This window comes from Saccopteryx bilineata, chromosome 1, assembly GCF_036850765.1.
Source record: "Saccopteryx bilineata isolate mSacBil1 chromosome 1, mSacBil1_pri_phased_curated, whole genome shotgun sequence".
NCBI lineage: Eukaryota > Metazoa > Chordata > Mammalia > Chiroptera > Emballonuridae > Saccopteryx > Saccopteryx bilineata.
The window spans coordinates 151,932,947-151,958,009 of record NC_089490.1 but is presented as its reverse complement, the minus strand read 5'-3'; the positions used below and the strand labels follow the sequence as shown (position 1 = coordinate 151,958,009).

At 48.4% G+C, this 25,063-nt stretch overlaps 2 protein-coding genes across 4 annotated transcripts in view; one reads left to right on the top strand and one right to left on the bottom strand.

The window, feature by feature from the left end:
- Positions 1 to 1,740, top strand: part of ADGRE1 (adhesion G protein-coupled receptor E1) — an 84,200-nt gene extending 82,460 nt beyond the window's left edge. For all 3 annotated transcript variants that reach the window (XM_066253362.1, XM_066253360.1, XM_066253359.1), the window contains one exon: positions 814 to 1,740. In XM_066253362.1, coding sequence (XP_066109459.1) covers positions 814 to 924 — 111 coding nt within the window. In that variant the 3' untranslated portion in view covers positions 925 to 1,740. The remainder of the gene's footprint in view (positions 1 to 813) is intronic.
- A 7,299-nt stretch (positions 1,741 to 9,039) lies between these two features.
- CFAP92 (cilia and flagella associated protein 92 (putative)) overlaps positions 9,040 to 25,063 on the bottom strand; it is a 55,652-nt gene continuing 39,628 nt past the window's right edge. The window contains exons 8-14 of the mRNA XM_066252665.1: positions 20,228 to 20,422; positions 17,817 to 18,114; positions 14,180 to 14,344; positions 13,377 to 13,589; positions 13,141 to 13,304; positions 9,328 to 9,432; positions 9,040 to 9,166 (exon numbers count right to left, since the gene is read on the bottom strand). Of these exons, the coding sequence (XP_066108762.1) occupies positions 9,040 to 9,166; positions 9,328 to 9,432; positions 13,141 to 13,304; positions 13,377 to 13,589; positions 14,180 to 14,344; positions 17,817 to 18,114; positions 20,228 to 20,422 (1,267 nt within the window). The remainder of the gene's footprint in view (positions 9,167 to 9,327; positions 9,433 to 13,140; positions 13,305 to 13,376; positions 13,590 to 14,179; positions 14,345 to 17,816; positions 18,115 to 20,227; positions 20,423 to 25,063) is intronic.

Here is a 25,063-nt window from a genome sequence, read left to right as displayed (position 1 = left end):
ACTGTGTAAATGATGTGTCCAACATACATGGTCACCAAAAACATATCACATGGTAGAATTCATAGTATAGATTCTGTGGTTACTAGATCTAAGTTTGAATCTTGATTTTTTGGGGGGTTTCTGGCTGGTAGATACTGGGCAAGTAGCTTAACCTCTCTGAGCTTTATCATCTCATCATTGAAATGTCTGATTGATTGAGGACAAAAATAATGTACACAAAAGTACTTTATGTTGAACCATGTCAACATTACCTTTATTAATTCCAAATGATCAAGAGTCAACTATATATAAGAACTTGGCAATGACTGTATGCCTTTGTCTTTGAACAATACATTCTAAAAAGCACACATTCAATCTTATAATCTTCAATAATCATCTGTATCATTTAAGTGACTTATCACTGTCATGTTTAAATGAAACCAAAGTGCCTGGGTTCAAACCCCAACTGTATCACTTTCAAGCCTTGCACAAGCCACTTAATGTCTGTGTGCCTCAGTTTCTTCATCTGTAAAATGGGAAGAACAGTACCTATCTCCTCATGAGAATTACATGAGATCACATGCATTAAGTGCTTAAAATGCCACCTGGAACACGCTAAACACTGCAAATGTTTGTAAAAAGATGCAATAAGTAAAAGGCCATCTATGATGGGTTGGGGGGGGAAGCTGTAGAGTCAGACGGCAGAACCTCTTTATTCAACTTTGTACCTTGAAATCTTAGCTTGTCAGCCCCAGGCATGCTAGACTTTTTGGTTAATTTCTGAAGTGTTCATTTCTTTTCAGCTTCTTCTCCATATTAATTTCTCCCAAATAGGAGGAACGAGGGAAATCATCGGAAACCTTTCACAGAGGAGACACTGCATCTGTCCGACTGCAGCCTGGGACTCAATATTTCACTCTCTTTTGGGGAAGAAGAGTCAACTAAGCTGCTTACGGATGGTGCCCTCCGGTGGTCACATATGACTTGTAAAATTGCCATTGTCGGTATCTTTCTTGTGAAAAGAGTCCTGTTGCCTTCCCTGATTTTGGTTTCTATCACCACAGACACAAAGGGACACGTGGGAGAATTCTTAGACCAGAATCCAGAATTGCATGTCATGTGCAATTAAGGGCTTGAGGGATCCTTTTTAAATGTCTGACAAGGGAAATAAGCAGATTTTCTTCTTCTAGCTGTTGCTGCCTCGCCCAAGACGAACTGACTGGCACCTGGCTTCAGTTCACAGTGTCTCTCTCTGGCTTTCTGTTGCATTTCTTGCTTGACTTGGGGGGGGGCGGTGAGCACACCATATGGTGTCCAGTAGATGTCTTGTAGGACTGTGCACCTGAAACCTGTATCATTTTGCTAACCAGTGTCGCCCCAACAAATTAAATTAAAAAAAAGATCTTACATCATTTAACAGCTGCATAATTTAATAATTCCCATATGAATAGATATTAAAAAGGGGGTTGCATGCGTGGAGAGCAAACACACACGTCCTTGCTCAGTGCTGCATTGTCCCCAGGAAGGAGCGTGTGGTCAGGTCACCAGGACTTCCCCGTTTTTGTTTCCTGATGATGGTTTTGAACCCATCCTGGTTAAAGAAAAATTTTTTTTCTTAGTGTCATCTTGAGTATGTTCTAGTTTAAGTGCTCTAAAACAGTGTGATGTTTCAAAGTTACTGGATTTTAGGTGTGTTTTTCAGCACTAGAATGAGTAACTGCATGGATAACTTTGTTACCCAGTATTTTAAGAACAATTTTAAATTAGAACAGTAAATGTTAAAACAGCCAAGAGTCATCATAGCCCATTTGAAGAGCTTCCATGTGTGGTTTTTAGGTCATGGACAAAGGATTGTGTCCCTTTTCTGCTCAACCAGTTCAATGTATCCACGTGGTAGTGATGTAACCAGAAGGTACAATTCACTCCACTGCCTGGCTTTGAAATGCTGATTCCCTTGACAAGTTGAAATCTAGGGAAACTCATGTGGTTTTTAATGTCATGCAATTACAAGTTTACATGAATAAAACTTATATAAAATTCAGGGGTTTTCTTTCTTTCTCTCTTTTTTATTGAGAGACCGAAGGTGGAGATAGACTCCCACATGTGCCCTGACCGGATCCTCCCGGCAAGCCCCCTACACATCTGGACTGCTGCTCTGTTGCTTGGCAGCCCAGTTATTTTAGCACCTGAGGCAGGCCATGGAGTCATCCTCAGTGACCCAGGGCCAACTTTGCTCAAACCATATGAGCCATGGCTGTGGGAGGAGAAGAGAGGGGTGGTGGTGGTGGTGGTGGAGAAGCAGATGGTTGCCTCTCCTGTGTGCCCTAACCAGGAATATGAATCTGAAATTTCCACACAAGGTCAATGCTCTGCCGCTGAGCCAACAGGTAAGGACCTTAAATGCAGGCTTTTTCAAGAAGATGTTTGGTACTTAGTATCCAAATTAATGGTACAAATTTACTAATCTGTTCATTAAAAAAGTTATTGCTAGGAATTTATCCCAGGGATATTGTGATAAGTATGACTTGACATATAAATTCAGGGTGAAGTGATGTATTCTACCAGCCTGGACTATTGGCTATGATGGGTTGGATGGAAATAAAGGAGAATTTTGTATGCAGACATGTGACCGTAAACCTGTATGTATACTCACAAGTCCACTAGGCTGCTGCCCTTAAAGGGAAGACAAGTAGCAGGGCTTGTTCTTGCCTGCTACCAAACACTGGACAACAGCACCAGTGTCTCTCCATCTCTGCAGCGTGCCAGACCATTGCATGGAGCCCACGAGCCACCGTGACACTCTTCCCTGCTGAGGAGGACAAACATCCATGAGCAAGGTTTGTTCTGACGCAACAGTTGGGAGCAAAGAATGGCTAAAGGCCAAGAAAGGCTGACCACATCCTGAGGGTGGGGCAGCCCAGGGCTTTATTAGCTCTCATTGCTGCGGATGGATCTATTTCTGATTGCTCATTAAGTGTCGAATGAGGAAAGGTGTGTGGCAAGCAAAAAGTGGGTCATGGTTTTCTTCATTGCCTCTTCAGATTGATGTTTTTGAACAGATTCTTGGTTGTCAGCCAAGCCCAAAATCTCCCACATGAAATAATTGGTGTTGGGTTTAAGCAGACCAGACACATTAATGAATGTTCACCAGCATGTTGCTGCCCCACTTTCCACCTTTCTGTTTCTATTCCACTGTTGTCATGGAAACAAGGTGTCCATCAGGATTGTTACAGTAATTAATAATGTATCCACAGAATTTAATAAGTAATATGAAGTCAAGTTTTTAAAACGAGGCATATTTCCAGGTGCTTTTATAAAAAAGACCTCCAAAATGTATGGGTCATATGAAAAAAACTGTGTATGGGTCAGTGAGTTTAGTATAATACACTAGTATAATATATAACATATGAGAAATAACTGAATACACTCTGCTAGTGGATGGCCCTTGTTCTTTATTTATTTATTTATTTATTTATTTTATTTATTTATTTTTTTTTCATTTTTCTGAAGCTGGAAACAGGGAGAGACAGTCAGACAGACTCCCGCATGCGCCCGACCGGGATCCACCCGGCATGCCCACCAGGGGCGACGCTCTGCCTACCAGGGGGCGATGCTCTGCCCCTCCGGGGCGTCACCATGTTGCGACCAGAGCCACTCTAGCGCCTGAGGCAGAGGCCACAGAGCCATCCCCAGCACCCGGGCCATCTTTGATCCAATGGAGCCTTGGCTGCGGGAGGGGAAGAGAGAGACAGAGAGGAAAGCGCGGCGGAGGGGTGGAGAAGCAAATGGGCGCTTCTCCTGTGTGCCCTGGCCGGGAATCGAACCCGGGTCCTCCGCACGCTAGGCCGACGCTCTACCGCTGAGCCAACCAGCCAGGGCCCTTGTTCTTTTTTTTTAAATCAGAAATTCAGACCTGAACCATTCTCTCAGACTATTTAGAAGAAGGACTGTGCCAGTGTTCTCTGAGGTTTGTGTTCCCTGGCTGAGCAAGGGGAGAGTGGTCCCATGCCAGGTCCCTGGCCATATGTGGCCTCTTTCTCTGAGGTCCCCACCGCTCCCCAAAGCCAGCTGGGCTTCTGAGGCTTCAAGCCTCACCTCCACCTCCTTCTCCCCGCCTCCCACCTCTGAAGCTCAGAAACCCATGTGGCCTGCACAGCCCCTCCCTGCCCAGAGAGATCCTTCCAAGTCAGCACTTCTTGTCCACACACTTTTTTTTCTTTTAGAGAGAGGGATAGACAGGGACAGACAGACAGGAACGAAGAGATGAGAAGCATCAATCATTAGTTTTTCGTTGCACATTGCGACATCTTAGTTGTTAATTGATTGCTTTCTCATATGTGCCTTGACCGTGGGCCTTCAGCAGACCGAGTAACCCCTTGCTCCAGCCAGCGACCTTGGGTCCAAGCTGGTGAGTTTTTGCTCAAACCAGATGAGCCCACGCTCAAGCTGGCGACCCCGGGGTCTCGAACCTGGGTCCTCGGCATCGTAGTCCGACGCTCTATCCACTGCGCCACCACCTGGTCAGGCTCTTGTCCACACACTTTGACTCTGCAGGAGACCCGGGAGCGGCCCCCACTGTCCCTATCTTAGGACTGATTAACTTCTGGCTCAGTGGTGAATGTGGCTTGATCTCTGGAGCAGATGGTCCCTGGCCAACTGGGTATTGGGAGCAAAAGTTCTTTTGGTTCTACCAGGAGCCAACTCCTAGAGTTTGTACCACTCAGTGAAAGCCAGAGCCCTTGGAACCCAGCAGATTGGGGGTCCCTTAGGAGTCAGAGGCAGAACCAGTGGCCCTGGGGAGTCACAGAGTCCGGGGGAGGGAGGGCCCCACGAGGTGAAAGAAGAATGCCCTCTTCCATGACAGGGCAGCACAAGGGAAGGAGGCCAGAATCAAGTGCATGGCCAGGCTTAAGTCTAGCCAATCTGTTGGCCTTTTGGGTGTTTACTGTGGGCTATGCTCAGGCTTCAGGAAGGCCCAGTGAACTGAGGGTGGCCAGGCAGGTGTGAAGGGCTCTGCTTTTATCCTGTCACTATCTCCCTGCTGCCTAGGGGACTAGTTCTCTCTTCTCCAGGGACCAGGCAAGGGCTCCATGCAGGCTGAGCTGTCAGAGCAGGTCAGGTGGGGACAAAGGGCACGTATAAACTCCTGGTACAGAACATGCAGGGCAATGGGAGGGCATGAAGGAACCGCCCATAGTAGTGGTCAGGGGACAGAATTTTCTTCCTGCTTCCATGATCCCGGGATCCCTATCTTCTTAGGCCCTTGGTGCTAGCCTGGGCTCACCAGAAGCAGCATGACTGCGTAGAAGGAACTCCGTCACTAGCTCCTAGTGACCCTCCCTTTCTTAGCTGTTCCTGACTCCTAGACTCTCCCACAGGGTGATGCCAACCCCTGCAGGCATCCCGTACCAGTCAGAGCTGAATCCCAGAGCCCTGGTTTCCAGCTAGCCCTCAACACTGGCCCCAGGATGGATCATAATGGCCGATGTTTATGGAGTGATCACTAAGTATCAGGCACTGTTCTCACACGTCATGTGTGGTGGCATGCTCAGCTCTCAGTTATCCTCTGAGGTCTGTGGAGACTCAGAGAAGCCAGGTGACTGGTCCAAGGCCACACAGCACGCTTTAGGAGCAGGTCTGTCTGATTCTGGAGCCTTGGCCTTGGGTGTGGCGCTGAGCTGCCTTTCCCGGAACTGGCAAAAGGCTAGAGGCAGGTGTACTCAAAGCCCCCAGGAAGGTAGGGCCAGATCATCCCCAGGGAAAACAGGGCAGATGGCCTGACACCCTGGTTCCCAGCTAGCCCTCAACCCTGGCTCCAGGATGGATCATAATGTCTGATGTTTGGATTGTTTGTTTCACCTGAGGGAAAGGGAGGCTCCAGCTGCTCGGGGAAGCCCTCACTGCCCGTTCCTGTGGTCACTCCCCTGGCAGCTCCTATGTCCCACTCTGCAGGGAGCTGTGTTTTCAGAATTTGGAGAATGAGAGGTGCCCATTAAGGAAGTGCCAGGTTCCAAGGCCAATGCAAGACCAATCTGTTTCTTCTTTCCCTCCTTCTCTCCCTCTCTCCTCTCCTTCTCCCTCTCCCTCTCTTGCTGCCCTTGCTCCCCATCCTGGGGCTGCAGCAATTAGAAATCACTGCTGGAGCCCAAGCACCTGTTGCCGAGAACCTTTTGCAGAATGCTGAATGGGAGAATGACCTGGAAGCCGCTGTGACTCAGCCCCCTGTGGCGGGAGCACACGGGCGGCTCCTCAGAGCCCGGCTGATCTCTGGCGGGCTGGAAGGGCTCAGCCTGCAGCCAGGAGTCAGCGTGCCCAGGCCAGGGCGGGGGCACGTCGGGGCATGGCTTGGCATAGTCAGGGAGAAGAAATGGGTGCCCTAGAGCTCTGGGGCCATGTTTCTGGACAGTGAAAGCAGCAGCAGGGCCTCAGGTCAGGAGATCATGGGCTTTCTGCAGTGAGCTTAAATGGGGCAATGTGGCCACTGTTTCGGAGGCGGTTGGCTGGAGGCTTCAGGACTCCTTGGGTCAAACCATGGACCCGGGGCGGACAGGGATCTCGGAGCCTTGCACCCAGCATTGTGCTGAGTGAGCCCAGCAGGTGTAGCTTATTGGATATCTTTTTCCCAGAAGGGATGTGACCTGAGGTGTAAGGGAAGACCAGGCAGTCTGAGGGACAGCTGGTGTCCCCGGTCTCCACCCTGTCATGATGGAGAGCAGCTCAGCATGGTAGCAGGGTCGGGCCCTGGAGCCCCTGCTGTGCCCTGTGCCAGGGGGACAGGATGGGCACCACGAGCACAGGTGCTGTGCTGAGTCCTCTCTGGCCTCCAGGATGGTGTCAGTGAGCTCAGGAACATATATCACTTTGGCTGCACTTAGAGATGTTGCTGCTCCACTTTGGCAAGACCCGGGGATGGCAGGCCCTCCAACCTGGGGGTCTCTGAGGTGATATTTTAACAAGTGTCCACCTTTGGGACCAGGCCTAGAAAGATATCTTACTCACCCTGGGGGTGGGGCGGCAGGGCTGGCTGTGGCTGCCTGTCCCAGGAACCACTCAGGTAGGTGGATGGGGGCCCCTGCTGGGCAAACACCCTCCCGGTGAAGGAAGGCGCCTGCAGAGGCTGGGGCAGCCCTGATCTCAGGACCGGGTCTGGGAGGCTCTGCTGCTGATGGTGCGGTGAGCATTGGCCTCTGCCAGTTCCTGGGACCTGGTCGTGCCTGACCCTTGCCCAAATCTTGATGGAGTGGAGGAGGAACAAGACAGTTGTGAGCCAATCTTCCACAACACACAGGGAAAGGCAATATCAGACCCTTTTCCCTGAGGCATAGAATGAGGCTCAGGTATGGGTGAAGATGTGCCCGAGGCGGCACTGTGTACGAGGTGGAGCCGAGGTAACCAGCCTTCACTCTGGACCACTGTGGAGGAGTTGATGGTCTTGAAACTGGTGGCCAACCAACACCCATTTCATGATGGCATGACAGCTGTGCTGTCTTAGAACAGCCGCTTCATGGAAGCAGGGCTCCCGAACTCTGACCAGGAGGCGCGCCCGGCCCGCCCTGCTCCTGCCTGGCCCGCACGCAGGCAGCCTTCCACTGACTTTGTCCTGCTGCACTTTAATGAGGCCCAGTGGTGGGGGCGGGGTCACTGGGTGGCATGGAGCAGCCCAGGTGGCAGAGGTTGGTCACCCAGCTGTGATCTCAGAGAGGGTGAAGCACAGGGTCTGAGCAGCCGCTGACCAGGAGGCTGGCGGGTTGGCTGAGCTGTGGCCGTGGCCTGTGTGAGCGCTGCCAGCTTCTATCGGAGGGTCCGTGTTGTTCAGGACAGAGGTCGCTCCCTTCCGTCTTCCTGCCTGACAGAAAAGGGTGGGTTAGTGACAGGGTCCCGAACCTAGTGCTCTCACCCTGTCTGTCCCCCTCACCGTGCCGGAGGGGGTGGAGCAGTCCTATGTGTTTGGTATGTATGTGCATTGACCCAGAGCAGCCTGTGGCCACAAGGATTATAACGTTCCTCTCACAGAGGAGACTGAGGCTCAGAGATGTTGAGTACTTTGCCCTTGGGACAGAGCTAGTTGTAAGGTCGGTGGATAACGGGAAAGGTCAGACCTGTGAACTTTGGCTAGGACCGCCCGCAACCAAGCACGCCAAAAGAAACTGCCCTGGAGTCCTTTGGAAAACAGCAACCGTCTGCCAGCCAGTGAGATTTCACCACGTCATATTAGCTCGACCACCCTAGGGACCCTTTAAATATCTCCCATACGGGTCACCACTTGCAACTTCCCTGGCCTCCGTCTTTCCTCGGGGCCAGGGAACCTCGCCGGGTGTGTGTATGTGTGTGTGCATGCTCTGTACTCAACAAAGCCTTTTACTATTTCACACTTCATGGCTCCGGCCCCTTCCTTCCTTCTCGGTGGGGAAAAATACCTTACACTAGTTTGGCTCTGAGCTGGAATTAGAACCTAAGACTGTGTGACTTCTGAGCCAGGCCTCTTGTTTCCAGCCAAGCTGCCCAGGAGTTAGTGCCTTGAAGCTTAGAGGTCAGTCACCAGGGAAGGGGCGCCCTATGGCCCAGAGATCCCAGGGCTCTCTCTGACCTCGCTTTTGACAGGTTCTTATGGCCAATATCTTCTCTATAGAAGCTTATTCCCAAAATATCTTCACCTTATTTCAGCCAAACAAATGTGACTATGGTTGCTTGGGAGAGGGAGGAGAGGTCTGATTCTGGGTAACTGTTGATGGGGAGCTGTTTCTGGACCCTGCCTGGCTCCCTCCGTGAGGCAGGAGTACCTGCCTGCAGTGAGAGAGAGCTCTGTCAGAGCCCTGCCCAGCCCTGCTGACCTTTCTCTGGGGAAGGGTCACAAAGGAAGAGGCACTCCCCCTGCCTCCCCCGCCCCCCTGCACTGCAGCAGAAACGACAGTCTTCCTGCAGATGTCCCAGGCTGCTGCCCTAGACATGCTCGTGCTACTCAGCTTGTCCGGAACGCTCTTCCTCTTCCACAGCCATATGGCCATGACTCAGAATGTGCAGCTCACATTCTCCTTCTGACCCTCACAGTCCTTGCTGGTCTTAAGGCCTCATGTTATGTGTCCCCTGCAGAGACCGAAACTGCTGCCAAGAGAGGGTGGAGAGGGGCAGAGGCGGATTCAACGGCAGGCGCACCGGGTGCGCCCTCGGCCCCGACTTCTGAAGAGCCCTGCAAAACCCCAGTTTTACACTTTTTTCTAATGTAAGGGCACCAATATTTTCTTCTGCGCCCAGGGCCTCAACTGACCTTAATCCGCCTCTGGAGAGGGGCACGTAATTCTGTGTGGCTCTGGCTCTGGATGCTGGCCGGGTGCCCTCCCAGGTGCTGACCTGACTGCCAGGGTGCTGTGGAGAGTGAGGAAAGGCTTCTCCTGCAACAGGCTTGAATCGCAAAGGGGTCTTTTGTTGACCATCTGAATGCCTACTCCCACAGATCTGGAGGTTTCAGGAATCAACATTGAGCCTTTGTGGTTCAGACTGAAAGCTTCTATCTACAACACACTCAGAATCACTTCCTGGGGGTTCAGGGGGTAGTGGGGCCACCCACAGCCTGACTGTTAGACAAAAATGCTCCAACCATATTTCTTTCTTCTCTTTTTTCCTTTCTTTCTTTTTCTTTCTTTCTTTCTCTTTCTTTCTTTCTTTCTTTCTTTCTTTCTTTCTTTCTTTCTTTCTTTCTTTCTTTCTTTTTCTTCTCCCTCTCTCTTTCTTTCTTTCTTTCTTCTCTCTCTCTCTCTTTCTTTTTAGCAAGAGAGAGAGAGAAAGAGAGAGAGAGAAAGGGAGAGAGATGAGAAGCATCAACTCATAGTTGTGGCACCTTAGTTGTTCATTGATTGCTTCTCATATGTGCCTTGGCCGGTGGGCTCTGGCCGAGCCAGTGACCCCTTGCTCAAGCCAGTGACCATGGGATCATGTTGTTGATCCCAAGCTCAAGCTGGTGAGCCTGCTGTCAAGCTGGTGACCTCATGGTTTTGAACCTGAGACCTCAACATCCCAGGCTGATGCTCTATCCACTGTGCCACCATCAGTCAGGTGCTCCAGCCATATTTCTATAATCACAATGCAAAACAATCACCCACGGTCTCTTTTTCCCTCCCAGATCGAAATGAAAAGATGGAGAAGGTGTTCCAGAAGGTTGTAGAGAAGCAAGTGTACATCTGTGCCCACCTTGGACTGGATGTCCTGAAGCAGAAGGACAGTGGTCCCTGCTGCCACCAGCCCCTGGGTCACAGCCTGTTGCTGGACAATTCTCACTTATTCCAGAAGTTGTAGAACATAAGATATTCTAAGTTCAACTATTTCTTCTCAGTTTTCACCAAAGGGCTTTCTCCTGGCCTGAGGGAGCCTCTTCCAGGCTCTGACCTGTGGGCACTGCTGCCTGACATGTCCCCACATTCTGAGTAGAGGCAGAGAGAGAGAGAGAGAGAGAGAGAGAGAGAGAGAGAGAGAGAAAGGACTTGCTGAGACCTGGGATTTGGGTATCTGCTGCTAGTTCAGGAGACCTCACAGCAGAAACTGGGGCTTGTGCCAGCGCTCCCACGGCCCAAGGCTGCGGGGACCTGTTTCAGCACAGACAGCGTTCCTACTGGACCACACTTCCCCACAGAAGCAGCTTGAAAGCTGTGTACGTGTCATTCATTCAAAGTGGGAGCAAAATGCACTTAAAACACATGCACTTAAAACACATGGCTTCCAGTCCCTTTCATCCTCACCCGGCGAGAAGAAGGCCCTAAAAGCTGAGGAGCAGGTGCCCAGTGCAGGGCCACAGGATGAAGGGCCCTGACTTTGATTCCTCCCGAGTGATGGGTGGAGAACCGCATTGCTTTGTATGTGACAACATATGCTTGTTCCCATCTGTACTTTTCTCTCTGCTTTCTTTGCAAGGATTGCCCTCTACTCCTGAAGCGAGGGGAGAAAGTATCTTCAGACAGTACTCACAGCCTTTGCCTTTTTCCACGCTCCCTTCTGCTGCTACTTGCTGGATGTATTGTTCCTGGCAAGTTTCAAGTTTTGGTCTGGTTCCCGAGTAGGTTGGGTTTCCCCCTAAAAAAGCCCATTGTAGGCCCTGGCCGGGTAGCTCAGTTGGTTAGAGCGTTGTCCTGCTATACCTAAGTTGCAAGTTCTATCCCCCGTCAGGGCACATACAAGAATCAACCAATGAAGGCATAAATAAATGAAACGACAAATCAATGTTTCTCTCTCCATCTCTCTCTTTCTCTTTTTCTCTCTCTTCCTTTCTCTCTTACAAAAAACTAAATCAATAAAAAGCCCATTGTAGATGTTGCCTTGAGGTGAAAGGAGGAAGCCAGGCTCACGCCTTTTCCTCCAAGTCTTGTGAGTTGCTTTTTGCTGGAATGAGAGAAATAGGCAAAGAGGAGACAGGGTGTGGGGCCCTGAGCTGGCTCAGGGGGGTTGGCCTGCACATCTGCCAGGGTTTTGGTAGCTAATCTACAAAAGGTGAAAGTTCACAAATATTGTGACTTTTGAAATAACTTTCCAATGAAATTCAAGTTCTTAAATGTTGGCAAGGAGGCATTTTGCACAAAATGGAGAGTGTGGAGAGTACACACGCTCTCCCAGTGCAGGGCTGGCGAGGGAGGCAGGAGGAGCTCCTCTGTGGAGAGAGCTCGGCAGACCTGCTCTGCGTGGGTGGCCCTCGGGGAAGGCTTCTCTCTAAGCCTTGTGGCATGTCAGTTCCCCGTCAGCAACAGGTTCTCACTGCCTCCGGTCGAGTTTAAAAGGCTGAGGTCACCAGTTCAAGTCTTCCCTTTTCATGTACCTTTTCTGAGTTTTCCCCAAGCGTGTCATGGGAGGGATGGCCCGACATGTGCTTGTTTCATGCTTTCAGTAAATGTGCATGGACTACGTGAGCTGCCTGGGGAACTTGTGCTGAGAAGGCTTGTGGTGAGTCCACCAGGGCACTCCGGCCAGTGAGGCAAAGCCCAGCATTCCTGGGCTGGACCACACCAGTCACTCAGCCTGGGACAAACCAACAGGTAGCAGGACATCATCGCACAACCAGGGCCTATTTTTTATTTTTATTTTTTTGAAAGAGACAGACAGACAGGGACAGACAGATAGGAAGGGAAAGAGATGAGAAGCATCAACTCATAGTTGCGGCACCTTAGTTATTTGTTGATTGTTTTCTTATTCTTGCCTTGACAGGGGGGGGGGGTTCCAGCTGAGCCAGTGTCCCTTTGCTCAAGCCAGCGACCATTGGGTCATGTCTATGATCCCATGCTCAAGCTGGTGACCCTATGCTCAAGCTGGTGAGCCTGCACTCAAGCCAGATGAGCCCACGCTCAAGCTGGCGACCTCTGGGTTTTGAACCTTGGTCCTTAGTATCTCAGGTCAATGCTCCATCCATTGAGCCATCGCCTGGTCAGACAACTGGAGCCTATTTAATGGAGGCAGTAAGGTCCAAGTGAGGGAACAGATTTCAGGAGCTTGCCAGCACTCCTCCTGCTCACAGAGCTGTCTCCAGCTCTCCCGAGGAGGGGGGCGGCAAGAAGGAAAGCCATCCTGCTCATTCCATCTTGATTTCTGGGAAAGGGTCCTCTGGCAAACTCATTGCCAGAAAACTCATCTCTTTTTCTTTGAACAAACATGCTGACTCTGTTAATCAACAAGTTTGAATTCTCTATCAACCAACAAATGATTTTGAGGTCTTTACAAATGGAGGGATGGAAAGAAAGAAAGAAAAGAGGACTCAGAAGGATGATGTACCAAGAGCTAGGTGTCCCCTCAGAGGGAGATGGCAGCATCTTGAGCTGGAAGGAAGTTGGAAGGTTCTCGTGAAGCCCTGCCTCCTGCTGTTGACTGGGTCTCCCCAGGCCAGTCAGGGGGTAACACAGTGTTGAAGCTCAGAACACCCTTAGATCTATCTTCCAATTTCTCTTTGTATAGTTAAGAAACCAGGCACAGAGCAATGAAGGGACCTGCTCAAAGCCACATAGCAAGTTAAGCTGGAATAGAGTTCAGGACTCCTGTGTCCCAGCCCAGCATTCAGGCTGCTGTGCCGGACCCATTCGGATCTCGCTTTCCTCTCATGGGTGTCTTGAGCAAAACGGATACACTGAAGATAGAAAGTGCAGTGAGCTCCTGTCGACAGTGTCAGGAAGCTCAGCTCTGCAAAAGTCTCACCTGTTACCTGTTCCTGGGTTCAGTGATGGGCAAGCAGGCAGCCTGATGAAAGGAGGTGGCTTCTTGTACAAATCGAAGTCCTGATGGCGCCGGTCCCAGCTCCATCTCTCTCGGTCCAGCACGGGCTCCAGCACGTTAGCAAACAGTGCATTTTCTTTCCACTCCTAAATCGAGAACCACACGTTAGGAGCAAGGTCTCCCTCATACCCCGCCTGACACCCTGCTCCTCCCTGTACCTCAGCCAGCTCTGTGGTGGTGCCAGTGGGCAGCAGCTTGAGGCAATGGCTGCTTTCCGTGCTCTTATGGAGACCTGTCACTTGGAACCCATCGATTGTGAGCCAGGCCCGGCGGGATTTTTCCTTGGCTTTTTTCTCCTCTTCCTTTGAATCCTGAGGCTCCACCGTGGCTGAGAGGTAATTCTGTGAATATGTGAATCTTCTCCCAGGCACCTGGATGTGAGGGGCAAACGTGTGGATGGCAGGGTGGGTGGGGCTTGAATGGTGCTGACTGAGCCTCAGGTTTCTGAGAGGGTGTCAGAAACAGCTGAGGGCATAGTGACAGTTCCTGACAATGTAAACGGGGTGTTCAGATGAACTGAACTGTGCCGTGGCCCTGCAAGGTTCATATTTTTGTCCCCTTTGGTAGGAGATGCCCTTTTCTAAATTCACCATGTGCTGAAATTCTAAGCCAGGCTCTTCCTTCAGGGTGATGGCTGCTTTTCAGAAGCAGCAACAAAATGTTCTCTAGAGGCGAGGCCCCTGCAGCGGTTTGCAGCTGTAAACATCTGAGCACATGCTGAGGACCCCCGGCTCACCCCTGTGTGTGGAGGACGCACACCTGGCATGGCGACGGACCCTCTCCCAGCACCTGCCCCCTTGCCTACTCCCCCCGCTGGTTGGCTCTCCTCCACACACTGGCACTCTCCCGCTGACCGCCAGGCCAATGGTCAGAGAGGAAGGGTTCTTGGGATTAGCCCACTACCATTATTTTGTCTGGAGTACAGCATATGCCTGTTTCCCACTCTGAGCTTTCTGCTCACCTTGGCCATCTCACGATACAGCTCCTTCTTGGCAAGCTCTGTGGAATTCAGAGTCTGAATACTATAGTTATAGATGGCATCTTTGGTAGGGGGTGAACTTCTAATCACCTCCACCACAGACTTTGGAGGCTTCTTGCTAACCTGGTGGGCTCCTGTGATATTTTTCTGAAGAAAGAGACACCAGTCATTATCCACATGAGTCCCCCTCACCACCAACTACCTGTTCATATTCAGCTCTGGGCCATGGCTTTAGAGTGGGTATTAGTTCTTGAACACAGTATTCCAGCTGTACTGTTAACTTGCTATGTGACTTTGAGCAGGTCCCTTCATTGCTCTGTGCCTGGTTTCTTAACTATACAAAGAGAAATTGGAAGATAGATCTAAGGGTGTTCTGAACTTCAACACTGTGTTACCCCCTGACCGGCCTGGGGAGACCCAGTCAACAGCAGGAGGCAGGGCTTCACGAGAACCTTCCAACTTCCTTCCAGCTCAAGATGCTGCCACCTCCCTCTGTGGAGATGGCTAAAGGGCCATCTAGTGCAGCCCCTGACTATCTGCAGTAGAATTCAGTGGACCAGAACCTTGACAGTTGCCTAAGATTGTGGGAACTGGAACACATAGCACTTGGCCAGAGTTGATGGCTCAGATGGTCAGGAGTGGGTGACACTTGAGGCTTTCATGGTCCTGACAGGAGAGCTATGAACTAAAGCAACAAGGGCTGCCATCCTTGACCATTGCTGTGTGTATAGGGAGTGTTGCCCTCTCCTCTCCATAGCCTCAAGATGCTCTGTTGTCTTCCCTTGTGAGTAAAAACAGCAATAAGGAAAGACATAAAAGGGAAAACAGTAGGTTGCAGAGAAAGCTGACTGGGACCCAAAAATTAGTTGGCTTTTATTATGTTGAGGTACTTTCCTTCTATACCCATTTTATTGAGTGTTTTGATCATAAATAGATGTTTTGTCTTATCAAATGCTTTTTCTGCATCTATTGATACGATCATTTGGTTTTTATTCTTTATTTTGCTAATGTGTTATATTACATGATCTATTTGTGTATGTTGAACCATCCTGTACCCCTAGAGCCATGATGGTGAACCTATGACATGTGTGTCAGCGCTGACACGCGTAGCCATTTTTGATGGGGCCATATGCTGAGAAGGATGTTTCACCCTCAGCTCCTGCATGGCCAGGTGCAGTAGCCGAGGATAAAACATTTGCTGTAGTGTAGACACTCTGTGCTGGAGGTCTGTAGGTCAAAACATTTTTGTTAAACTATAAATATCGCGAAATTGTGGTTTTTTCTCGAAGTGACGCGCCACCCCAGTTATGCTCAGTTTTTTGGTGAATTTTGACACACCAAGCTCAAAAGATTGCCCATCACTGCCCTCGAGTGATTAGCTGACAGTCTTATGGGAGCACCTTAGTAGGTGACTGTTTCTCTTGCTGCTTTTAATATCCTCTCCTTGTCTTTAACCTTTATTTATTTATTTTTATTTTTTGGTATTTTTCTGAAGTTGGAAACGGGGAGGCAGTCAGACAGACTCCCGCATGCGCCCGACCATGATCCAACCAGCCTGCCCACCAGGGGGCAATGCTCTGCCCATCTGGGGCGTTGTTCTGTTGCGACCAGAGCCATTCTAGCGCCTGAGGCAGAGGCCACAGAGCCATCCTCAGTGCCCGGGCCATTTTTGCTCCGATGGAGCCTTGGCTGCGGGAGGGGAAGAGAGAGACAGAGAGGAAGGAGAGGGGGAGGGGTGGAGAAGCAGATGGGCGCTTCTCCTGTGTGCCCTGGCAGGGAATCAAACCCAGGACTCCCGCACGCCAGGCCAACGCTCTACCACTGAGCCAACCGGCCAGGGCCTGTCTTTAACCTTTTTAATTTTACTTATGATGTGTCTTGGTGTGGGCCTCTCTGGGTTCATCTTGTTTGGGACACTGTACTTCCTGCACTTGTTGGTCTATTTTCTTTGCCAGGTTAGGGAAATATTCAGTCATTATTTCTTCAAATAGGTTCTCATTACCTTGCTCACTCTCTTCTCCTTCTTGTTCTCTATGATAAAATGTTGTCCCAAAGGTCTGTTCAATTTACTCATTTTAAAAAATTCTCTTTTTTTTTCTCTTTGCTGTTTCTATTGGGTGTTTTCTGCTACTTTGTTTTCCAAATCACTGACTCAAGCCTCTGAATTAGCTCATCTGTATTTAAAGTCATTTTAAAGTAGAAATGCCTGAGACAACAGAAACATAATTTTCTAAAATTCTGGGACAATATTTTCAAGTGAATTCAACAAAATAAAGGAGAAATGGAGATATTAAAAAATTTACAAGTATATTATAAAATTATGTACAACCATATTATTTTAAAATTGTCATAATCCATTGTTATATCATATTTAACAAAATTGTATAATCCATAAGAAGTACATGACTATTATATATTACAACTACATTGAGAAAGTAGGATGTGGGAGTAAGGGAAGACTGCTGATACTCTAAATATTGTTTGAATTTTTTATAGACATGTACCTAGGTCTTGCTTTGTAATTATAAGAAATTTAAGGCAAATAACAACCAGAATATACAGTACATATAAAATTTTACAGAATATGGCCCTGGCCGGTTGGCTCAGCGGTAGAGCATCAGCCCGGAGTGTGGAAGTTCCAGGTTCAATTCCCGGCCAGGGAACACAGGAGAAGCACCCATCTGCTTCTCCACCCCTCCCCCTCTCCTTCCTCTTTGTCTCTCTCTTCCCCTCCTGCAGCCAAAGCTCCATTGGAGCAAAGTTGGCCTGGGCACTGAGGATGGCTTCATGGCCTCTGCCTCAGGTGCTAGAATGGCTTTGGTTACAGTGGAGCAACGCCCCAAATGGGCAGAGCATCACCCCCTGGTGGGCATGCTGGGTGGATCCTGGTTGGGTGCATGTGGGAGTCTGTCTCTCTGCCTCCCTGCTTCTCACTTCAGAAAAACACAAAAGCAAAAATACAAAAATAGAAACCTTACAGAATATGGCCCAGGATATATACAGAGAAAAATGCATACATACTTTTCTTATTAAACAAGAAAGAATAAAAATGAGTGAAAGTCCACTTAAGAAGCTGGAGAAAACATAACTTTTAAATGTCAGAAAAAAAAGCTAAAGTTAATGTGTTAGAAAAACAGAAAAAGCAGATCAATAAATTCAAGAACTAATTCTCTTAAAAGAAAACAACCTAGAAACCTAAACTCTAATGAAATGAAACAGCCTCTTTTTTTGATTTTCATAAAGAACCACCACAGACAAACCTTACACACACACACACACACACACACACACACACACACACACACACAGCAGTTCTTCTGCAAAGATGAAGTCTGGGGCCAAGGTAAAGGTAATACACCTAAGAGCATTCCTTTCTATCTCTCAGATTGACAGGGCATGCCGGGGCCATGCGCGAGTGCTTCCGGTGTGCTTCAGCCCTGCGCCCAGCACTTTTTGCCCATCCCATCTGGGATCCCAGGGCAGGAGATAGATACAGGCCAGAGGCAGATGTCCCATTGAGGTTTGGCCATCTGCCCTCTATCTCCTGGGGTGTGACTGGACAACCCAGGTGTGGCAAAGGCGTGGGACCTCTGGACTGCAGAGAAGAGAGAGTGCCCACCTGGATCAGACTGTGTTTCCGGCCTTTCTTCTTCTGCAGCACAGACTTCCACCACTGCAGGTATTTCTTCTGGTGGGCAAGGATTTCGTAAGTGAGGGTGAGATACGGGCATCGAGAGCCCTCAAAATTGAAAGTGGGATGAGGCGGAATAACCAGGAGTTTAATGTTTGTGAGTTCCTCTTGTGAAATGGGTAATCCCAGCTCTTGGCTCAAGTCTTTGATCATGGCAGAGGAAGGCAGCAGGTCTTCTGTGATCACCTCCTTGAGCTTGGTGCTGTAATGGCAGATGCAGTAGATCCTAGAACACAGAAGAGCCACCCTGCTCAGTCTCAGCTCCCTTGTATGACAGATCATACCGTCCCCATTGTACAAGAGGGAATGAAGACTGAGAGTTAATCAGCTGGTAAATGTGAGTTCCCAGGAGAAGGAAAGTGTCTGAGAGCCGCCCAGCCCATGTACTCTTCCTTGTCATCTTAGTGGCAGGAAGGGGCTCTTTGTGGGTGCGCTGCTGCGGGTGAAAATGGGGAGGCTCCCACCCAGCCTGGGGAACATTGTCACCTCTCTTTGCAGGGACAGCTCAGGCTCAGGCAGTGGGGAGCTGGAGGAGACCAAAGAAAATGGGACTCAGTGGGTATGGACTCTATCCTCCTCCCTTCCCTCCTTCCTCCTCCGGAGCAACTTGGACCCAGCAGGGCTGGACAGCTGGGAGGAGGGAGAGCGGATGGGTCTCAGGCCCGAGGGCCCTGAGCTATTTGGACAGTCACTCTTCTTGACCTTTTTCTTTGGCCTCTGAGTAAATTCCGAATGCACAGGTGAAGGACTTTCCTCAACTCCCTGCGCAGACCAGGTGCATTGTGGGTAACGGTGATCTTTGGTTTCCTGCATGAACCGAGGCCCCCCCCCCCTGCCCAGTCTCGGTGGCATTGCTCTTTACACTCCGTCTCTGGAGAATAGCTTCTGTTCAGCCTCTGCTGAGCACCTGGTCCAGGTAATCTCCTGTCACTGCAGGCCTGGGCTGCTTAACAGAAGCAGCACTGCCACCTGCCTCCTCTGTGGAGCTCCTGCACATTAATGGATTGTCACCTGGAACTGAGTGACAAGAGGACTGCATCTGTGCCTCTTACATGGGAGGTCTCATTGTTTCACTGGTACCTGTTCTGCACGGTGGGCAAGAAAGGCTTACAGGTGGCATTCAGGGTGCTCCTTCCTGGCTGGCAGCACAGGGAAGGTTGATCTAATGCCTTCCCCAGGCTTGTGTGGGGCACGTGTGATGTGAAAACCAGCAGGGCACGATTTCGGGGACCAGGGCCTCAGAAGGTAATCCTGCCCAGAGAGTTTCCAGAGGCCCTGCAGCTGGAGCAGGAGCAGGTCAGGGGCTTGTGCAGCATGCAGCAGGGGACAGTCTAGCCGCTCCCACGATGTGCCGCCCCCTCCTGCTCTCAGGGCAGCCTCCTGACTGGCTCTAGGGCCACTAGTCTTTCTGTCCACATTAAGCCCGTCTGCTCCTTGCAGCTGACCTTGGGCTCCACCAGGACATGGTGGGTGGCTTGGGTAGGACCACGCTGATGACTGACAACAGGGAGGCACAGGGCACAGGCTCCGTGTGGCAAAGCCACTCATCCTGTGCCCACACTGTGCCACCTCCCTAGCGTATAGCCTGGCCTGAGCCCTGTGGCCACAAAGTGCCCAGGGCTCATGTGGCACCCCCATTGCACTCTTCATTGTCATTCTGCTCTAACAGGGCCAGCGTCTCTCAGCCCCCCTCCCAGAGCAGGCACCGGGAAGTGCCCATTCTACACACACCAGCAGGCTCTGCGGGGAAGCAGGAGCCCCGCGACCCAGCAGGAGCACACGGCTTCCCAGGGCGGGGAGTGCCCACCCCTGAGGGCCTGGGAGGTCACCTGTGTTGGAGCAGAAGGAAGAGCACAGGCAAAGGGGTGCAAGTGGTTAGATATCCAGATCTTTAGAGAATGGTTTTCTGAAAACAGGGAGGGAGGGTGGAGCAAGGGTTAGGGGAGAAGCACACAGAAGAATACACATTGTGCTGAGAGGGAAACTGCTGCTGGTCCAGTGAATCTGGTGGTTCCCCATCGCTCACTGGGAAATGGGTTGTATCCAGTTTCTCCTCACTCAGGTTGTTCTAGGGTGTTTTCCAAGTGTAGCAGATAGAGTCGTGTGGCATGTGTTTGAATAAATGGTCTTTATTTCACCAGTATGTTTCTCAAACTCTCTTGGGCAGGCATGTGGAACAGTGGAAATGACATAGGCTCAGGGACCCTAGATCTGCACTCCACTCAGCTACTTTGGGCATAAAGACTAATAACCACCTGAAAGGACCACTACGCTGCCCATGGTCCCCACCATGAGGCAGGCCGGCAGCTCCCATCCCTGCAGCAGGTTGAGGTATGTACCTGGTCAGGGCCTGGAAGGCATTCTGCATCAGGGTGTCACGGAGGTAGAGCGTCACGTGCTTCATGAGCTGTGACAGTGGCTTGCAGAGGTGCACGTGGTACAGCATGGTCTCCAGGTCTGCGTAGAGACGGCGCTGAAACAGCAGCTGAGAGTTGTAGAGCACCTTGCATTTCCCGGGCTCTGATTTGGTAATTCTGCAAGAGAAGACCATGGAACTGGGCCTTAACACTGCTCTGCAGGCTCTTGGAACACTGTTCTACCCGGCTCACGGGGCTTTTTTTCTTTTTCCTTTTTTTTTTTTTTTAAAAAATGCTTGTTTGAAACCTTAAAGGGGAGATTGGCAGTGAAAATGCTGAAACCAGCCTCCTGTCGTTTGTGTCCCACTGCCCCTCCCTGTCCTCTACCCTGGCACTCACTTTTGCATGCTGGCTCTACCGGCCTGGCAGTCTCTATACACATTCCTGCTATGCCAGCTCCTGTGTTGGGCACACATTGTTCCCACACTTTGTTTAACCTGGTGAGTCTACACGTAACCGGCACATACTGACAGTGGATCAGTGTGTTTTTCTTGGAGTTTCTTTCCTCTTTGTGATACATGTGTTTGAAAATTTTTGCCCATCCTTCCACTGTGACATATATATATATATATATATAGCTCACAAAAATTAGGGGATATTTAAAAATGAATATCAAGTGATAAAAGAAGCATTTGATTTTTTTATTATATTAAACAAGAACAAAAGCAAACAAGTCAAAGAAAGTTGTTTGATTATGCAAGTGAGATGCAAACCCAACTTTTATTTCATTGGTGAAAATGCACTATACAAAAGACTGAAAGTACTGGAGTATCTGCACATTCTCTGATCCCCTAATTTTTGTGAGGAGGGTCGGGGGGAAGGAGCAGGAAGCATCAAGTCGTAGTAGTTGCTCCTTGTATGTGTCTTGACCAGGCAAGCCCAGAGTTTGTAACCGGTGACTCAGCATTCCAGGTCGATGACTTTATCCATTGTACCAACACAGGTCAGGCTACAACTGGTCACTGGTGTGTAAGTGTGTGTGTGTGTATTTATTATTAAGTGAGAGGCAGAGAGGCAGAGAGACAGACTCCTACATGCATCTTGACCGGGACTCACCTGAAAAGCCCTCTACCAGGGGATGCTCTGCCCATCTGGGAACATTGCTCTGTTGCTCAGCAACTGAGCTATTTCAGTGCCTGAGGCAAGGCCATGAAGCCATCTTCAGTGCCCAGAAACAACTTGTTCCAACCTATTGAGCCATGGCTGTGGAAGGGAAAGAGAGAGAGAAAGAAGGGGAGGGGGAAGGATGGAGAAGCAGGTGGTCATTTCTCCTGTATGCCCTGACCAGGAATCAAATCTGGGACTTCCACATGCTGGGCCAATGTTCTACCATTGAGTCAAACTGGCCAGGGTCTCCACTAGTATATTTTTATTACCTCTTTTTATGTGTTCAGCGTACTAGCTCCACACATTGCAATTTTTTTTTCTGTTTGTGGCTTGTGTTTTCACAATTTTAATGGGGCCTTTGGATGAACAGAAGTAATTCACTTTATTTTATTTTTTTATTTTATGTTTTTAAATTAATTTTAATGGGGTGACATTGATAAATCAGGGTACATATGTTCCGAGAAAACATCTCTAGGTTATTTATTTATTTATTTTTTCCATTTTTCTGAAGCTGGAAACGGGGAGAGACAGTCAGACAGACTCCCGCATGCGCCCGACCGGGATCCACCCGGCACGCCCACCAGGGGCGATGCTCTGCCCACCAGGGGGCAATGCTCTGCCCATCCTGGGCGTCGCCATATTGCGACCAGAGCCACTCTAGCGCCTGAGGCAGAGGCCACAGAGCCATCCCCAGCGCCCGGGCCATCTTTGATCCAATGGAGCCTTGGCTGCGGGAGGGGAAGAGAGAGACAGAGAGGAAAGCGCGGCGGAGGGGTGGAGAAGCAAATGGGCGCTTCTCCTGTGTGCCCTGGCTGGGAATCAAACCCGGGTCCTCCACACGCTAGGCCGACGCTCTACCGCTGAGCCAACTGGCCAGGGCCTCTAGGTTATTTTGACATTTGATTATGCTGCATACCCATCACTCAAAGTCCAGTTGTCTTCCGACACCTTCTAACTGGTTTTCTTTGTGCCCCTCACCTCCCCCAACCCCTTCCCTCTCCTCCCCCCCTTCCCATAACCCCCACACTCTTGTCCATGTCTCTGAGTCTCATTTTTATGTCCCACCTATGTATGAAATCATATAGTTCTTAGTTTTTTCTTATTTACTTATTTCACTCAGTATAATGTTATCAAGTTCCATCCATGTTGTTGTAAAGGATCCGATGTCATCATTTCTTATGGCTGAGTAGTATTCCATAGTATATATGTACCAAAGATTTTTAATCCACTTGTCCACTGACGGACACTTGGGCTGTTTCCAGACCTTCGCTATTGTGAACAATGCTGCCATAAACACGGGGGTGCATTTCTTCTTTTCAAACAGTGCTATAATATTCTTGGGGTATATTCCTAAAAGTGGCATAGCTGGGTGAAAAGGCAGTCTGATTTTTAATTTCTTGAGGAATCTCCATACTGTTTTCCACAGGGGCTGCACCAGTCTGCATTCCCACCAGCAGTGCAGGAGGGTTCCCTTTTCTCCACATCCTCACCAGCACTTATTCTGTGTTGTTTTGTTGATGAATGCCATTCTGACTGGTGTGAGGTGATATCTCATTGTGGTTTTAATTTGCATTTCTCTAATAATTAGTGATGTTGAGCATTTTTTCATCTGTATGTCCTCTTTGGAGAAGTGTCTATTCATTTCTTTCACCCATTTTTGGATTGGATTGTTTGTCTTCCTGGTATTGAGTTTTTCAAGTTCTTTATAAATTTTGGATATTAACCCCTTATCAGACATACTGTCAAATATATTCTCCCATTGTGTAGTTTGTCTTTTTATTCTGTTCTTATTGTCTTTAGTTGTGCAGAAACATTTTAGTTTGATATAGTCCCACTTGTTTATCCTGTCTTTTATTTCACTTTCCCATAGACATAAATCGGCAAATATATTGCTGCGAGAGATGTCAGAGAGCTTACTGACTATGTTTTCTTCTAAGATGCTTATGGTTTCATGTCTTACATTTAAGTCTTTTATTCATTTTGAGTTTATTTTTGTGAATGGTGTAAGTTGGTTTTCTAGTTTAATTTTTTTGCAGGTAACTGTCCAATTTTCCCAACACCATTTGTTGAAGAGGATGTCTTTACTTCAATGTATGCAATTACCTCCTTTGTCAAATATCAGTTGTCCATAAAAGTGTGGGTTTATTTCTGGGTTCTCAGTTCTGTTCCATTAATCTATATGCCTGTTCTTATGCCAGTACCAGGCTGTTTTGAGTACAATGGCCTTATAGTATAACTTGATATCCAGAAGTGTGATAACTCCCACTTTATTTTTCCTTTTCAAGATTGCTGAGGCTATTCGTGTTCTCTTTTGGTTCCATATACATTTTTGGAATATGTGTTCTATATCTTTGAAGTAAGTCATTGGTATTTTAATTGTTATTGCATTGAATTTATAAATTGCTTTGGGTAATATGGACATTTTAATGATGTTTATTCTTCCTAACCATGAGCACGGTATATGCTTCCACTTGTTTGTATCTTCCCTGATTTCTTTTATCAATGTTTTATAATTTTCTGAGTACAAGTCTTTAATCTCCCTGGTTAAATTTATTCCTAGGTATTTTTTTTTTTTTGGTTGCAATGGTGAAGGGGATTGCTTCCTTAATTTCTCTTTCTGACAGTTCATTGTTAGTGTATAAAAATGCCTCTGATTTCTGAGTATTAATTTTATATCCTGCCACCTTGCTGAATTCATTTATCAGGTCTAGTAGTTTTCTGACTGAGACTTTAGGGTTTTCTATATATAATATCATATCATCTGCAAATAATGATAATTTTACTTCTTCCTTTCCAATTTGGATGACTTTTATTTCTTTTTCTTGTCTGATTGCTGTGGCTAGGACTTCCAGAACTATGTTGAGTAAGAGTGGTGAAAGGGGGCACCCCTGCCTTGTTCCTGATCTTAAGGGGATTGCTTTTCATTTCTGCCCATTGAGTATGATGTTGGCTGTGGGTTTGTTATAGATGGCCTTTATCATGTTGAGGTATGTTCCCTGTATTCCCACTTTGCTGAGAGTTTTGATCATGAATGGGTGCTGGGTTTTATCAAATGCTTTTTCTGCATTTATTGAAATTATCATGTGGTTTTTCTCCTTTCTTTTGTTTATGTGATGAATCACATTGATTGGTTTGCAAATACTGTACCAGCCTTGCCTCCCAAGAATATATCCCACTTGATCCTGGTGTATGATTTTTTTTATATATTGCTGGACCCGGTTTGCTAATATTTTGTTGAGGATTTTAGCATCTAAATTCATCAGGGATATCGGCCTATAATTTTTTTTCTTTGTGTTGTCTTTGCCTGGTTTTGGAATCAGAATTATACTTGCCTCATAAAAGGAGCTTGGAAGTCTTCCTTCCTCTTGAATTTTTTGAAATAGCTTGAGAAAAATAGGAGTTAGTTCTTCTTTGAATATTTGGTAGAATTCACTTGTGAAGCCATCAGGCCCAGGACTTTTCTTTTTTGGGAGCTTTTTGATAACTGTTTCAATCTCATTTATTGTAATCGGTGTGTTTAGGTTTTCTAATTCTTCCAGATTAATTTTTGGAAGATTATATGTTTTAAGGAATTTGTCCACTTCATCTAAGTTGTCTAGTTTTTTTTGTGTATAGTTCTTCATAGTATTTTCTTACAATATTTTGTATTTC